A 17,512-nucleotide genomic window follows, 5' to 3' on the forward strand; every position below is an offset into this window, starting at 1 on the left:
GTAAATGACCAAGTCCATATTATGGCAAGAACAGCAGTCAATGCGGAACATTTCAAGAACTTTGAACGTTTCTTACAAAAAGAAAACCAGCCCCGTCGCGGACATCAACGTCTTGCTCCCAGACAAGTGAAGAGGCGACTCTGGGATGCTGGCCTTCTAGGCAGAGTTCCTCTATCCAGTGTCTGTGTTCTTTTACCCATCTTAATGTTTTATTTTTATTGGCCAGTCTGAGATATGGCTTTTTCTTTGCAACTCTGCCTAGAAAATTGTTATTTTCTTTCAAAAACAAGGACATTTCGAAGTGTCCCCAAACATTTGTTTAACACGTTTTTGGTTACTACATGATTCCATATGTGTTACTTCATAGTTTTGATGTCTTCACTATAATTCTTCAATTTCTTCAATGTAGAAAATAGTAAAAATAAAGGAAAACGCTGGAATGAGTAGGTGTCCAAACTTTTGACTGGTACTATATATATATATATATATATATGAGTTTAGATCACATAATTTAAAAGCATGCATTATAGTGTCTGTAAAGAATACACACGGAAAAAACAAATGTAGACATTAATAAATACATTTCTATAGCTTCCACAATATGTTTTACAATGGTAGGGGAGTGGAAAAATGGAGGCACTGTAGTTTAACACAGCGTCCCCTATCAGTAATCTAGTGTATATATAAATAATTGAATACAATACAGGCTTGAAAAGTCATTGTAAATTCACTGCATTTGCTCATCTACAGAAAATGTGTTTATTCTTACTGGGACAAGATCCTTAATTCTTGTTTTAAAATGTTTTTGTAAATTGTAAAAGTGCAAATCAGAGACAGCTGGAGCTTTGAGGCCAAGCTCATTGTAACAGCTCACTACAATGAGCCTGTCCTCCTGTAGCTCCTCCCACCAACCTCTTCTGGTGCAAATATGCTATATTATAAATCATGTTCTTTTGATTTTACCTCAATAATCTGGAAATGAAGTGTGATGTCTTACTCTGTATCGTGGAGTTCAAACATGGTTTAATATGCTCTCTCAAAATATGATATATTGAAAGTGTCTATAAAATCGTTTTTGGGGGTGGGGAGAGGGTTGTCGGTTACAGCAGTTAAAACATTTCCACGTCAGCATTTGTTAACCACCAGTATATTCTAACCTGCTTGATGATGATTGCTGGTCTCCAGTCCTTGTCTTCAGGTATATTGTGCCTGACAGATATGCGTTAGGATGGAAGAGGTTAGAAAATATATTGTATATAAGCCACATTTCCTCTTCATCTACAGACATTGTGTTCATTCTTACTCATGGGATAAGAACCTTCGTTTTTGTTTTAAAATGTTCTGCATAAATACAAAGTGCAAATATACTGTATCATTATCATGTAAACAAATATGTGATGTTTTACTATATCATGATGATCAAACGAATATGTTTTAATAAACCATTTCTACAAAATATGGCATCTTAAATAGTGTTTCTTGGGGGGGGGTCCAGCTATAGCTGTTACAACATTTCTATGCCAGCATCTGTTAAAACACTAGTTTTACTGCGAGACAAAGTATAACAATGGCTTTATAGAAACTGTTTATTTAGTCTAACACGTACATGAACAAAACACCCTATAAACAGAGTTTGATACAGAAGTAAGCCTACCTGCATTGAGACGAGGCCATAAAAAAATAAAAACATTGCAAACACTACAAATAACAAAAGAAAAAGACAGCCAAGGCAACAGATTTTATATTACAGCATGCTGAATAGAAAACCTGCATAAGAGAATCAGACCGAGCATTCTAGAGAAACTAGTGAGATAATACAGTATAAAAAGTGCCACTCATTATACAGCAGTTGAAATACTGACATTTAAGTAAATTGCTAATTTTACACAATTAAAAATCAAGGAAAATACAAGAGGGAGGTTTTTTTAAAGGAAAAAAATGTAACAAAAGACAGACAACCAAAACGTTCTCTTCCTCAAAAAGAAGCTTATTGAGTCGATGGCAAAACCGGTACCGTGCTCTGTCCCTCGCACCACAAGACAAGTAATACGGCTAAAAAAGGAAGCGGCCCGGGTGCTACGGCTCCCATTTCATCCCAGCGCCTGCCACACTCCAACCCAGAGGTTAAGAACAAAAAAAAGGAAAAGAGGATGGCACAGAATGTATCAGTTTTAAATAGAAGTCCTTATAAGCAAGTCCCGATGTGAGAGGGGCACATTCATAGAGAAAGAGAGGGGAGGTGATCCGTGTTTGACCCATTCCTTCTGCCGAAGCCAAGCCTTCACCATTACGAAGGGGAGAATTTTTTGGCCTGTGCTCGAACTCTTTTTTCATATTCTACTCTGTTTTGGCTGAAAAGAAAGAGGGGTTTAGTAAAACAACACGGCAAACAGGAAGGCATCCCTTCGATACTAGCAGAACTCACCAGTAAATTGTGTATGCCTCTGCTTGGGCTGGATCCTGGATATTTGGCTCATTTAAGAGTTCCTGTATTCCTAATAGGATCTGTAAGAAATGACAAAACATAAAGATCACATTAGTTGGGCATAGCCATTTGGTGGCTATAGCTTGTAAGTCGATCCCCAGCATATTCTAACCTGCTTGATGGTGATGGCAGGTCTCCAGTCCTTGTCCTCCTCTAGAATGGATAGGCATACTGTGCCTGACGGATACACGTTAGGATGGAAGAGCGGAGGCTCAAATTTACCTATAAAATAAAAATCAGTAAAAAGTTAAAATAGAACTAATCTCATGACCTAAGGTCTGTTCCAATACATCCTTCCTAACTTTGATCACCTGATCTGACTGAATTGGTGAAAAAAAAATACCTAGCTTACACCTATCAAATTAGTGTCAGATCAGTGACTACGTCAAGGAAGAGGGAAGGATGCATTTTTCAAGTATTGGGCCCGAATACTGAGCTGTTCCCAATGTTCTGTATTATGTTTCCCTCGAGAAGAGTAGCTGCTGCATGAGGAACAGCTAATGGGGATTGTAATAAGAAAAGAAAAAACAAGACTGGTTAAAAGGAAACTCACACTTTGGGGGCGAGGAAGGATAGTCATCCTTGAACAGCATCCGCAGTTTGAACAAGCCTCCTTCCCATGGGGTCTGGGGAAGAGTTTATAATCGATCACAAACACTTGCAGACTATGAAGATCAAGGATGAACTATGACCTCATCCTAGCATTCTTTGGTTTCATACAAGATGTCCACTTCATAGTGTTGGTGCAAAAACATTTATTGAAATGATCTACTACCAACTACGCACAGGCGGAATGCTATAAACAAAGTCACTTGGCACCTCCACTTTGAAACTGTATTGCATGTGTAGATAAATGGCTGTGCTTACCCCCTTCTTCCCAGGAATGGCACATTCCCAGTTCATCAAGTTCATGGTTCCATCTGGATTTTTCGTCGGCACAGCCACAAAGCCCTTAGATGGAATTGCATCAAACAGTAAGAGTGAGATTAAGCAAAAAAATAAACCTTCATTTCAAAGCTCTTGAACAATGGATAAAACACTTCCCCCAATCCCTATCATAGTTAAATAAAAAGGTTAAAAAAAATCTGATTGGTAAAAAATAAAAAAAAGAAGTGTACTATTACAAATAAAAAAAGTCTAGAACTACACACTGCTACTCACAAAAGGATGGTCTTTCCGCCACGCTTTGCGCTCCTGAGCAAGCCGGCTCAATGCAATGCCTGACATGACTGGTGGGCTTTCTGAAACAGCAGAGGTGACAAACATGTGCTTTCAAAGACGTGTACATACATGTTATCTAATTTCTTAGGACTGTGTCATTATTGCATACACCAATTGGACAACACATAAAGAACACCTGCTCTTTCCATGACAGACTGACCAGGTGAAAGCTATGATCTTATACCGACGTCCCTTGTTAAATCCATGCCAATCAGTGTAGATGAAGGGGAGGCAGGTTAAAGGAGGATTGTTAATGCCTTGTCTGTGTGCCATTCAGAGGGCAAATGGGCAAGGCAAAAGATTTAAGTGCTTTTGAACGGGACATGGTAGGTGCCAGGTGCACCAGTTAGAGTGTGTCAAGAACTGCAACGCTGCTGGGTTTTTCCACGCTCAACAGTTTCCCGTGTGTATCAAGAATGGCCCACCATACAAAGGACATCCAGCCAACTGTTGGAAGCATTGGAGTCAAAATGGGCCAGAATCCCTGTGGAACACTTGACACCTTGTAGAGTCCATGCCCTGACAAATTGAGGCTGTTCTGAGGGAAAAAAGGGGGTGAAACTCATTATTAGGAAGGTGTCCCTAATGTTTTGTACACTCCGGTGCACAAAGGTACCAAACGCAACAAGATTCCTGGAAGGCTGAAATTGATACCTGGTTTACAAAGTCTAGCCTAAAAATCAGTCAAATTTAACATGCTACAGTTTATCAGGCATACAATGTGATATAACCAAAGATTTTTGGTATTTTATAAGATAAATGTTTCCCAGAATCGAGAAAGTAGATTGTATTGCCAGTACCAGGTTAGTTGAAGAATCGATGGTGCCGGTTTGTATGGGGCTTTCCTGTAACATCCAGTAATGGACACCAACAACCTTTGGTTATATAAATCACATTATTTGGCAACCATAGCAAGCATAAACTGTATCCCTTGTAGACTGGGGCTTGACATTTATGGAATTAGCAATTTAGCTACATCCATCTCCCCTCTTTACATCCTTAGAAACCTCCCAGTGTGTACTGTAGGCTTTTAGTTTTATGCATCCAAAACTCTGGTCCTTGCGGGCTGCATGCTTGTTGTCATGCATTTCGTAGCAATAGCTAGCTAGCGAGCTAATGTTACATCGCTTTAAAACATGGCAAACAGAGTAAACCAGCCTTTGTTATGAAGGGGTAAGCTAACGTACTAGCTAGCTCAGCTCATTAGGCATATGAGTTGTACTCTTCAAGAGTCAATGGGTAAATGGAGAGCAACAGCTAAGTATTACAGATTGCACATTTCCTTAACTGACACCTTAGGGTTAGTAATCTAGTCTGATATTGTCATTGACTCAGCTCAGCTATCATCATAGTAGTGATATTACTGACTGATCTTTGACTCGTTCTGTACAAAGAACAAATCGGTCGACACATTGTTCATTTGAGTCACTAATATACTGAACAAAAATATAAAAACGCAATATAGGGTTGGTCCCATGTTTCATGAGCTGAAATAAAAGATCCCAGAAATGTTCCATACCCACTAAAAGCTTATTTTGCTCAAATTTGTTAACATTTCTGTTAGTGAATATTTCTCATTTGCCAAGATAATCCATCCACCTGACAAGTGTGGCATATCAATAAACTGATTAAACAGCATGCTCATTACACAGGTGAACCTTGTGCTGGGGACAACAAAAGGCCACTATAGAATGTGCAGTTGCCACACAACACAATGCCACAGACGTCTCAAGTTGAGGGAGCGTGTAATTGGCATGCTGACTGCAGGAATGTCCACCAGAGCAGTTGCCAGAGAATTGAATGTTCATTTCTCTACCATAAGCTGCCTCCAATGTCGTTTTAGAGAATTTGGCAGTACGTCCAAACCGGCCTCACACCCACAGAGCACATGTAACCACGGCAGTCCAGGATCTCCACATCGAGCTTCTTCACCTGTCAAATCGTCTGAGAAGAGCCACCCTGACAGCTGATGAAACTGAGAAGTATTTATGTCATGGCTGTGCCCCTGTCCAGTCATGTGAAATCCGTTTAATAGGGCCTAATGAATTTATTTCAATTGACCGTTATTCGTATATGAACTGTAACTCAGTAAAATCGTTACATTTATATTTTTTGTTCAGTAGACGCGGTAAACAGGTCAATCGAACTAGAACAAAACAATGGAATTACCTTGGAAACGTGTCGGGGAAAGATCGAGTCTCCTCATTGTCCCCAGAGCAAAATTTGCCTAAATTTATGCTAATGTTTAGGTAAAAAGCAGAGTACAATGATTGTATGGAGGTCAACCCAAACATGTTCATGTCATCCTTACCAATCAACTGCATTACAGTCAAATTAAATTTGACTACCACCGATTTCTGTATGCTAGCTATACTAACCAGCTTATACAAACGGGAGTAAGAATTTAGGAGTCACTTCTTCTAAACCTGAAAAAGAGACAACTACATGTTACGCAGCGAAAACAGCCAAATCGGACTTACAGTGCATTCGGAAATTATTCAGACCTTTACCGTTTCCACATTTAGTTACATTACAGCCTTATTCTAAAATGGATTAAATAAAACAAACTCCTCAGCAATCTACACACAATAGCCCATACTGATGAAGTCAAAACAGGTTAGTAGAAAAGTTAGCAAATGTATAAAAAAAAAATTAAGAATACTTATTTACATAATTATTCAGACCCTTGCTATGAGACTCAATTGAGCTCAGGTGCATCCTGTTTTAATTTATCATCCTTGAGATGTTTCTACAACTTGATTGGAGTCCACCTGTGGTAAATGCAAATGTATTTGACACAGTTGACAGTGCATGTCAGAGCAAAAACCAAGCTATGAGGTCGAAGGAATTGTCCGTAGAGCTCCGAGACAGAATTGTGTCGAGGCACAGATCTGGGGAAGGGTACGAAAAAAAATGTCTGCAGATTTGAAGGTCCCGAAGAAAACCATGGCCTCCATCACTCTTAAATGGAAGAAGTTTGGAACCACCAAGACCCTTCCTAGAGCTGACCGCCCGGCCAAACTGAGCAATCGGGGGAGAAGGGCCTTGGTCAGGGAGGTGACCAAGAACCCGATGGTCACTGACAGAGCTCCTCTGTGGAGATGGGAGAACCTTCCAGAAGGACAACCATCCCTGCAGCACTCCACCAATCAGGCCTTTATGGTAGAGTAGACACTTCTCAGTAAAAGGCACATGACAGCTTGCTTAGGACTCTCAGACCATGAGAAACAAGATTCTCTGATATGATGAAACCAAGATTGAAACTTTGGCCTGAATGCTAAGCGTCACGTCTGGAGGAAACCTGACACCATCCTACGGTGAAGCATGGTTTGTGACAGCATCATGCTGTGGGGATGTTTTTCAGCGGCAGGGACTGGAAGACTAGTCAGGATCGAGGGAAAGATGAACGGAGCTAAGTACAAAGAGATCCTTGATGAAAACCTGCTCCAGAGCACTCAGGACTTCCGACTGGGGGCGAAGGTTCACCTTCCAGAAGGACAACGACCCTAAGCACACAGCCAAGAAGACAATGCAGGAGTGGCTTCGGGACAAGTCTCTGAATGTCTTTGACTGGCCCAGCCAGAGCACGGACTTCAACCTGAACAAACGTCTCTGGAGACCTGAAAATAGCTGTGCAGCAACGCTCCCCATCCAACCTGACAGAGCTTGAGAGGATCTGCAGAGAAGAATGGGAGAAACTCCCCAAATACAGGTGTGTCATATCCAAGAAGAAGACTCGAGGCTCTAATTGCTGCCAAAGATGCTTCAACATAGTTCTGAGTAAAGGGTCTGAATACTTGTGATTATCCCCCCCACCCCCCTCTTTTTTGGGGGGAAAAAGTGTCTAAACCTATTTTTTAAAAACACATTTTAGAATAAGGCTATAACATAACGTTGACAAAGTCAAGGGGTATGAATACTTTCCGAATGCACTAAGTAACCACGTTGTGGGCCGGTTAGCACACGTAAATCATGACGGGTTTGACCAATATCCACTTTCTTAGATCAGATTTGTTGAATGTACAGCAATCTGGTCAATGGAACGTCTGTGGATAGGTTAATATAATAGTTTAAACTGCTTACATGCTTTACAAGAAAAACAATTTCCTTAATAATCCTGGCTACTGATTGGAAATTTTCTGCATTTATCAAAATAAACTTTCTACCACAGTGACCATGTCATTTTTGCAAATACTTTTTGATTCTGAGTTCGGACATATAAATAATTTCAGTCGAAATGTATAAGATGCATACTTCCAGTTTCTCAAACTCACTTTACTCGCGCATAAGAGGGAGGCTTGCGCTACCCGGTGCCGGTACATGCGCAGATCTAATTAACCGCTGGAACACCGATGAAATGTCCTAATAATTCTAAAGATCGCTCAGAAAGCCAGGTGTTTTAGTTGGCGTATGCTTACTTCGATTATGACCTTACACCGATTAAGATAAGCAGAGTAAGGTGTTTACATGACTAATGCCATACTCTGCCTTCTCACATAATAAGTTTAATATTGAATTATTAGTACACGTGTAAACATACTCATTGGGTGTTCCTTGAAATGCATACAACCGTACTCCGAGCATGCACATTGGAGCACTGGAGGGTCAGCGTTTTAGTCCAAATCAAAGTAGGCAAAACGGATCACGAAGGGCACTTCTCAAATGCGCACTCCGTTTGTACATATTTTGAAGCATGTGTCGACGCAAGCTTCACCGGAAAGTGTGCAAAAAATTGCAACCACGTAAAAAAATATTACACATTTCTTGAAATCAATGTCAGACATTTGAGCTGAAGCGAGACAAAATATACTCCGATTTCAGAATGAAACGTTGCCTAGTCACATCTCATATGTTGCCTGACTACAATATTTTATCTTGATATGTTAATAAATACCAGCTGTGTTAATTTTGGCATGTTTACCTGCCTACGTATCGCAAGCCTGTAATAAGTCAATAGAGCTACCTGATAGCCACAAAGAATTGTTAGCTTGCTACCCACAAAATTGGCATCTACCTTGAATAACATTAGTTGAGGGCTCATTTTTGCCTGTTAAACTACCTGGTGAGCTACATTATGATTCACATATGCACTAAAAGTATGTGGACACCCCTTCAATTTAGTTGTTTCAGCTATTTCAGCCATGCCTGTTGCTGACAGGTGTATAAAATAGAGCCATGCAATCTCCATAGATAAAACACTGGCAGTTGAATGGCCCTTACAGAAAAGGATGCCACCTTTCCTACAAGTCTGTTCATTAAATTTCTGCCTTGCTAGAGATGCCCCAGTCAACTAAGTGCTGCTATTATGAAGTGGAAACGTCTAGGAGCAACAACAGCTCAGCCGCGAAGTGGTAGGCCACAGAAGCTCACAGAAAGGGACCGCTGAGTGCAGAGGCGTGTAAAAATCATCTGTCCTCAGTTGCAACACTCTACCGAGTTCCAAACTGCCTCTGGAAGCAACGTCAGCACAATAACGGTTTGTTGGGAGCTTCATGAAATGGGTTTCCATGGCCGAGCAGCCGCACACAAGCCTAAGATCCCCATGCGCAATGCCAAGCATCGGCTGGAGTGGTGTAAAGCTCGCCGCCATTGGACTCTGGAGCAGGGGAAACGGTCTCTAGAGTGATGAATCACGCGTCACCATCTGGCAGTCAGAGATTAATCTAGGTATGGCAGACGCCAGGAGAATGCTACCTGCCCCAATGCATACTGCCAACTGTAAAGTTTGGTGAAAGAAGAATAATGGTCTGTGGCTGTTTTCATAGCTCAGGCTAGGCCCCTTAGTTCCAGTGAAGGGAAATCTTAATGCTACAGCATACAATGACATTTTAGACAATTCTGTGCTTCCAACTTTGGGGAAGGCCCTTTCCTGTTTCAGAATGACAATGCCCCTGTGCACAAAACGAGGTCCATACAGAAATGGTTTGTCGAGATTGGGGTAGAAGAACTTAACTGGCCTGAACAGAGCCCTGACCTCAACCCCATCGAACACCTTTGGGATGAACTGGAACGCTGAGTGAGTCAGGCTTAATCGCCCAACATTAGTGCCCAACCTCACTAATGTTTTTGTGGCTGAATGGAAGTCCCCACAACAATGTTCCAATATCTAGTGGAAAGCCTTTCCAGAAGAGTGGAGGCTGTAATAGGAAAAGGGGTGGGGGGGACCAACTCCATATTAATGCCCATGATTTTGGAATGAGATGTTCGACGAGCAGGTGTCCACCTACTTTTGGCCACGTAGCATAGCTAGTTTATCATTATTTGGCCAGGTCGCAATTGTAAATGAGAACTTGTTCTCAACTTGCCTACCTGGTTAAATATAGGTGAAATAAATATATATATTTTTTAATTATGAAGTAGAACATTTGCTTGCGTCATCTCTACTGTTGCGATTGTCCTGGCTGGAAGAAGGTTCAGTGAATGTGTAAGTCCATAGTCAAGTAAATAGGGTAACTGTCAAGCTAGGTAGCCACAAAGAATTGGTAGCTAGCTAACTACAGAAAATGTACATCTACCACGCATAAGTCATTTTTGCCTGTTGAACTACCTGGCTAGCTAGATTACTACGATTCACATATCTACCTGATCATTATCAAGTAAAACATTTGTTTAGTGTATATCTTGTTTAGTCTCTATTGTTACCATTGTCCTGGCTGGAAGAAGGTTCAGTGAATGGGGAGGTGCAGTGAGGTAATACAGTAGGGCGAGTGCTCCTCAAATGTAATGTTTTAATGCGTTCTCCACACGCCCGTCCTCATAAGAACATAGTCAAGAGAATGTCCTTGGAGAACGCACTTGGAGCATGAGTGTGGAGCACGGTAGTGTGCATGTTGAGAAACACCCATTAACTCATTTACCATCTATGCCCAAAGCATGCAGGAGCCCCTACCTGCAAATGATAAACTGAAAACGCAAAGAAGAATGATTCTACAAGCTTCGCGTTCACCATAAGGGGCTTATTGAGTGGTCATTTGTGACAGACTTGTAAAAGTGTGCTTTAAAACTATTTATATTTGTTGATTACTATATACAAATACTATTTTTTTATACATTTGAAACAGGGACTATTTGTGGCCGCAATCGGACTAGATTGTTTACGACTCTTGGCGGAATGCATTGTTTGACTGCGGTGAGGGTGATAAACACAATATCATTCGCAATCTGCAACACAAACGATTCCTTTCGGGTATCTTTTATTGTTGTTGCAGAAACTCATTGTGTGCATGTTTTGGTTCTACAAAACATTAAAATAATTAATGAATTGCATGTATTCTTACACATGAGATCAATAAACAGTTATAACCATGTATTTTTGTTATGTTATTGCTGCAGCATGATTTATTTTACAGTTGTTGGTCGGTGCATGTCTCCGGAGGAGCGCGTATTAATCCTTCTACTATAGTAATAACGGCCAGCAGGTAAACGAAAACCAAAATGATCGATTCACTCAAACATCATGACTCGTCAGTAAAAAAAATAAAAGGTTCAAAAATAACGAAAAGTCGAATAGTTAGCGAACTGCATATCACTAAGTTACATCATAGCTAGCTATTAGCATAACATCCGGCTGTTCATCTGTACCAGCAACAAGTCCAGCATGTTTGAGCAAAATCTCTCTGGTCCGCTTGTGGCTAAAACACGTTAGAAGGTAGCTAGTTATGTCAGCGACTATAGTGACGTTAGAAAGAAATTACTCAGAGCAAGTTCCAAGACAGAAACTGGCCAACAACATGCGCAAGTAGCCTGGCTATTTGTGGCGCGCGGCTGGCAAACAAAAACCATAGACTTGCGCACTTGTCGTTGATTTTACGTCGTTGTGGCAACGAGACTCGTTCTTCTCATCTGAAGCCATGCATATTAGTTGCCATGTTGGTCCGCTTGCCTTGGCTTAAAGCGGAACCTCAAACGAATTTGCAATACCACCCATGACTGACCAGGACAAAGAACCTAAGGCTTCCCAAACTGGCGCACATTTATGCATCAACCAACTAGCGAAAATGGCGCAAACTCAGGCAGATAGTAAAGCTAACCTCGTATTGCATAAATACAAAATTGTTGGGCGACATTCGCTTACCTTGCTGTATGGCTATAATGACTCGTACTATTTAACTGTATGAATGAATCGTCTTTTAATCAAGAAAAACCCCGGTGAAGTTTCCCTCCTGAAAAAGCACTCGTTCCTGTCCGGCCTAAATAACAGGACCAGTGACATAGGCAACCTCCCAACCGCCTGAAAATATTTATAATTAATTGGGTGTTATGGAGAGATTGATGTACCATCACCACGTTACTAGTTTGTGTTAATTGAAATAACTGACAATTAAGTGGCTAAAATGTTCACAATGTGGTCTGCATTGATTTGGGCACAATTTGCATTCTTAAATGACAGTTGATGAACATGCATTTATTATTATGTACCATCATGTAAGTTATTCAATATGTGCACAGGAATTGGATAATAATTTTAGACATAGTCATATTCAATGTAATATAACAAATAAGTGCAAACAGGCAATTTTGTAGACGACTAAAAATTTAAAGGAGCAGCACAATTTTTTTCTACCTGTTACCACAGCCACAAAGTCAAAATTGTCTATATCCTAAACATTTGAGAGAGATCGTTGAAGATTGACGTCGAAATTGGATGTCTATGTCCTGAGGAACCCTTTTTTTCGCTTCACATTTTATTAATTTAGCAGACGTTCTTATCCAGAGTGACTTACAGGTGCAATTTAGGTTTAAGTGCCTTGCTCAAGGTCACAGCAACACATTTTTCACCTAGTTGCCTCTGGGATTCGAACCAGCAACCTTTCAGAGCACTATTACCATCAAGTAGGATTGGGTTTTGCTAGGTGGCAGATTAGTGAACTCCAAAGACTCTTGATCAGAAGGTTGCATGTTCAATCCCAGTCGGACACTGTTTTTTCTTTTTCACCATATCCCAAACCTTAACCATTCGGAATGAGGGTGCAAATGTAACTCTTAATTTAGAAATAGGGTTGCACCAACATGGATTAACTCTTAAACTGGATTAAATCAAGGTTTATCTATTAATCTTGTTGCACCAAATGTTAAACCTAGTTTTAAATTAATCCTTGTTAAATTAAATCCTTCCTCTAATCTAAATTTAGTTTGAACTTTAAACCTAGATTAATTTGAAGTCTGTTGCTCAATTAATACAAAAATAAATATACATTTAGATTGGAGATGAATTCTAAACTGCCACTTTAGGTGGTTTAACTGATAAAATGGCAGCATGTTTACTGTGGAGAGACCAAAACGAGTTCCTCAGAGAATAATTAGTGACAGGTTGAATCCTGTTGAGTTTTATGATAATTAACTCATTATTAGTAGGCTATTTACGTGCCCATTTTGCACAACAATTGAATTGGGGTTAATGATATGCCCAGCCTTGGTACGAATGATGATGTTATGCAACATGTAACGGGCCTGATAACAAAAACATTCTAGTGAAGTAACGTTAGCATGAACGTTAGTTTTAACGTGCATTATAGGAATTTATATTTACCAGTTATTTATGCTTACTAAATATTGGTGGGTCAAATTGTCCGTCGTCATCATAGGGGTTGTGGAGAGGGTACAACTGCTGGGGAATCATCTCGCATATTTTCTGGGCGATAGGATTAATTCCCTTGGACGGAGGCCCCCCTCCGGGTCCGGTCTGAAATAGCCCCCGCCTCACATCTGCCGCATTCTTTCTCACTTTTGCTTAAAAAAAAAATCCATCACGCTTTCATCCGATTTGGGTCCTTCTTCTCTTCAATCCGTGTTGAGCCGTTACATTTGTCGAATAAAATGGCTCAAGTGTCCTTTTTGACAGTCGTGTTTGTCTGTCATTTTATCCTCCAGTACGTTACAAAATTCCTCCATCAGCTCCGACAATATATATATTTTTTTCATAAACGGAGAAATTTGAACTTCTTTGACGTGCCACGATCAGGTGGCTAGCGGATAAATAATACATGGTTAAATAACGTTAGGTAATGACAATAATAAATAATATTGTATGCTAGCTAGTTTGGTTTAGAAACTAGCTAGCTACAGGAGCTAACGAATTCGTTTTCTGTCTAGTACTGGCAAATAACGGATTTTATTTCAAATCAGCCAACCCATGAGAACCTTTCACAATGGAGTTGCAGTAGTTCTAACGTTAAATTGTTATTTTATCAAGGAACAGCAGCTTCGTGGCCTCATTTGTCAAGTAGGCTAGCTACTTCGTTTCAACTCACGAAATACCTCATATATTGGTGTAACATGTCACTAATCATAGTTTAAAACCGTTAATCATAGATTGATCCAGATTTAAATGAAGTGGTGCAACACATCACCCGTTTGGAGAACGTGGATGAACGTCTAAATTATGCAAATTCATGAAAACAATTAGCTTTTTGCTCTAAATTTAAGATTAGAGTTAGGCATGCGAGGTTGGTAAAATTAGTTTAAAAAAAAAATTCAGATTGTGTAGAAATAGGCGGGGTATATGACTTTGTGACTGTGGTAACTAGTGACGACACAGTACCAGCATTTTCAAATGAATAACACTAGAGGGCGCTACTTGTTTACGTTTACTGTATCAGTTCACTGTATACATTCAATTTGGTAAGAGTGACCAGCAGGTCTGTCGTTGTCTGTCAATAAATGTGAAGAGGCCATCATTACCTGAAGTTTGATAATTGCTCTTTTGAAACTATTGGTTTATTTGAATATGATTACAACACAAGGTGCTATGAAGTTTGGATGATCATTATTTTTCCCTCTCCAGGTAAGACAGACATTGTGCTTTTGTACAGTGCCTAATTTGAGTCAGATCCTGCCCGAACAGCATCCGGCAACTCTGTTTTGGACAGTGTCCTTCCGGAACCCATTTTCTAGGATCCGGTACCTCTTGTGGCATGAAAAATAACTATCACTTTTGGCAATGTACAAATTATAAATCAGAGTTAGGCTAATTCAAGTTGACTCCTCCGTAATTCTCCTGGCAGCCCCCTAAAAAAAAAACGTTACGTGAAAACGTGCCTGATGTGGTGAGAGAGAAGCGCGCCTGTACCTCGCACAGAACTAGAATGAAATTCACTTTATATGATTTCTCTCTACTCTGATAGACTTGAGCCTGCAAATCATATTATAGTCGCGCGAAGGGTTCTGGAGGTGCCGCAGAACCCCTGATAAAGTTTGCTCCTGTTTGTTCAGAAAGAAATGTAATAATTCGGAATACGGTCAAGCTTTTTTTTTTATTGCCTGTGCTGTGGATTGTGTAGCCCAATCTGCCTACAGTCGGGAACGCGTTGCAAATCTGTCAGTGAACATCATGCAGCCAAAACAGGCCTTTCACAATATTTCAAATACAGTCGCGGGAAAATAGTTTGGAAAGCAAATTGATCCTGCTGAAAAGACTAATCTGCCAGTAAGGCCATTCTACTGCCAATGTTTGTTTATCAACTTCCAAATAGGCCTATTGAGCGAACAGCATTGTTTTACCAAGTTAAACAAGACAGAGATAAGCTTTTGGCACGAGCGCATCGGCCAACGCCGGTGAATGAGCTGAGCCTCATTTTCCGTGAGTCAGTGAAACTGGAAAGCTTTTTAAGACTATAATTTCCTCATATTGTACAATGCGCGTCACCACACACGCCGAGGTCTATGCTATTGATGGACTGAAGGTCGTTTTTATTGATCTCAGATTGTAAGTGTTAAAGTAGCCTGTCATTTCGATAATTTGTTAGGTATAAAATGAATATTCTGCTAAAGTCTCCAGTTATCTAAAATGTAGAATTGCACCAAATGCGTTTATAAAAAGGCCACATTTCCCCCGAACCCTAGACTACACATTTTTACCGATGTGTGCAACTTTCACAAGCGCCTCTACGCCACTGATCTACGCAAAAACATGACAAAAAGCATTCAATGCTTTATTATAAAGGAGATTTTTTTTTCTTCTCATGCGTACTGGTACCTCAGAGCACCCAGGGTCATCTCGCTCTCCGGCTCATGTTTTGTTCCAGCGCCTCCAAAATGTACAAACTAAGCACTGCTTTTGCCACTAGTGACAGTATTAGATACGTTTTTGGATTATTTTTGTTGCCTCGTCTTGTCCCTTTCGGTGTAGTTTTAATTTGAGCATTTTATTGACGTATTGATGTACGCTGATTGAAGTATTTATGTACAAAGTCTTACAAAAAAATCTGAGTGCGCTGCTACAAACTGTATAAAAAGAACAGAGATAGACATGTGAAATGCAAACCATTTTATTGAAGTTAACCTATCCAAGACAATACATCTATCCCAGTAACATTTTTACATTGCATAAAATCATGGTAATAGTCAGAAGTGACAGGTGTAGTGATACGACATCATTCTGATAATTATCTTCGATATCAAGAGCATTATAATTCTGATTGTGGAACAAGTACATTCCATCAACTCTGGAATAATAGGCCTGTGTGTGACTGTCTTCAATCATGCATTACAGTGGACTGTGATGAAGTAACCAGCTGACTCTTCCCAATATACTGGGAACTTGCATATCTTACAGTACAGACTGGATACTTTGCTGCACAAAATAATTTTCTTCATTAAAGTTAAATGACCATGGCATGTAGTCTAGCAGTGTGTAAAATGGTGCTGCTGAATAGGTAGTGCAGCCAGCCACTGTGATGCTGTTATACAGGTCAAAACCAAAGTACACAGACTGCTAAGATTAAGATGGAACCAAGCTAACTAAACAAAAAAAAACTACAAATCTCACAGCAACAATACTCATGAGACCGACACTAGTCTCCTCAAGCTGACTGAGCTAGTCACCATTTCACAGGGGGAAAAAAATAAGATTGTCTCCAGCACTTTCTCGGTTAACGCAGAACTAAATTCTTACGTAAATTGGTCAGTACCATTTACAGTTGAAGTCAGAAGTTTACAAACACTTAGGTTGGAGTCATTAAAACTCATTTTTCAACCACTCCACAAATTTCTTGTTAACAACCTATAGTTTTGGCAAGTCAGTTAGGACATCTACTTTGTGCATGACAAGTAATTTTTCAAACAATTGTTTACAGACAGATTATTTCACTTATAATTCACTGCATCACAATTCCAGTGGGTCAGAAGTTTACATACACTAAGTTGACTGTGCCTTTAAACAGCTTGGAAAATTCCTGAAAATGTTGTCACGGCTTTAGAAGATTCTGATAGGCTAATTGACATAATTTGAGTCAACTGGAGGTGTACCTGTGGATGTATTTCAAGGCCTACCTTCAAACTCAGTGCCTCTTTGCTTGATATCATGGGAAAATCAAAAGAAATCAGCGAAGACCTCAGAAAAAAAATTGTAGACCTCCACAAGTCTGATTCATCCTTGGGTGCAATTTCAAAGCGCCTGACGGTACCACGTTCATCTGTACAAACAATAGTACACAAGTATAAACACCATGGGACCACGCAGCCGTCATACCGCTCAGGAAGGAGACCCGTTCTGTCTCCTAGAGATTAACGTACTTTTGGTGCGAAAAAGTCCCAGAACAGCAGCAAAGAACATTGTGAAGATGCTGGAGGAAACAGGTACCAAAGTATCTATATCCACAGTAAAACAAGTCCTATGGACATAACCTGAAAGGCCGCTCAGCAAGGAAGAAGCCACTGCTCCAAAACCCCATAAAAAAGCCAGACTACGGTTTCAACTGCACATGGGGACAAAGATCGTACTTTTTGTAGAACTGTCCTCTGGTCTGATGAAACAAAAATAGAACTGTTTGGCCATAATGACCATCATTATGTTTGGAGGAAAAAGGG

The 17,512-nt window shown here is 40.1% G+C and overlaps 1 protein-coding gene across 4 annotated transcripts; it reads right to left on the bottom strand.

Annotated features, from left to right (window-relative positions):
• Nucleotides 1-1,572: 1,572 nt before the first annotated feature.
• Nucleotides 1,573-14,144, bottom strand: ube2ib (ubiquitin-conjugating enzyme E2Ib). 4 transcript variants are annotated; one of them, XM_014158940.2, is made up of 7 exons: nucleotides 13,253-14,144; nucleotides 3,647-3,726; nucleotides 3,353-3,436; nucleotides 3,039-3,111; nucleotides 2,598-2,707; nucleotides 2,426-2,505; nucleotides 1,573-2,351 (listed from the first exon to the last, which is right to left on the bottom strand). In XM_014158940.2, exons 1-7 carry the CDS (start codon nucleotides 13,323-13,325, stop codon nucleotides 2,288-2,290), a joined length of 564 nt encoding a protein of 187 aa, XP_014014415.1. In that variant the 5' UTR covers nucleotides 13,326-14,144; the 3' UTR covers nucleotides 1,573-2,287. The 4 variants fall into 4 exon arrangements, with proteins under 4 accessions (XP_014014415.1, XP_014014417.1, XP_014014416.1 ...); XM_014158942.2 differs by having other exon boundaries at nucleotides 13,236-14,144; XM_014158941.2 differs by lacking the exon at nucleotides 13,253-14,144 and adding an exon at nucleotides 11,781-11,930.
• Nucleotides 14,145-17,512: the final 3,368 nt, after the last annotated feature.

Source organism: Salmo salar, chromosome ssa19 (assembly GCF_905237065.1).
Source record: "Salmo salar chromosome ssa19, Ssal_v3.1, whole genome shotgun sequence".
Taxonomy (NCBI): domain Eukaryota; kingdom Metazoa; phylum Chordata; class Actinopteri; order Salmoniformes; family Salmonidae; genus Salmo; species Salmo salar.

Coding starts and splice junctions, on each gene's coding strand:
- ube2ib (XM_014158940.2), bottom strand. CDS start 13,325: ATGATTCCCCAGCAGTTGTACCCTCTCCACAACCCCTATGATGACGAC. Junction 3,727..13,252: donor ATTTGACCCACCAATATTTA/GTAAGCATAAAT, acceptor CTGCTGTTTCAG/AAAGCCCACCAGTCATGTCA. Junction 2,506..2,597: donor CTGCCATCACCATCAAGCAG/GTTAGAATATGC, acceptor CATTTCTTACAG/ATCCTATTAGGAATACAGGA.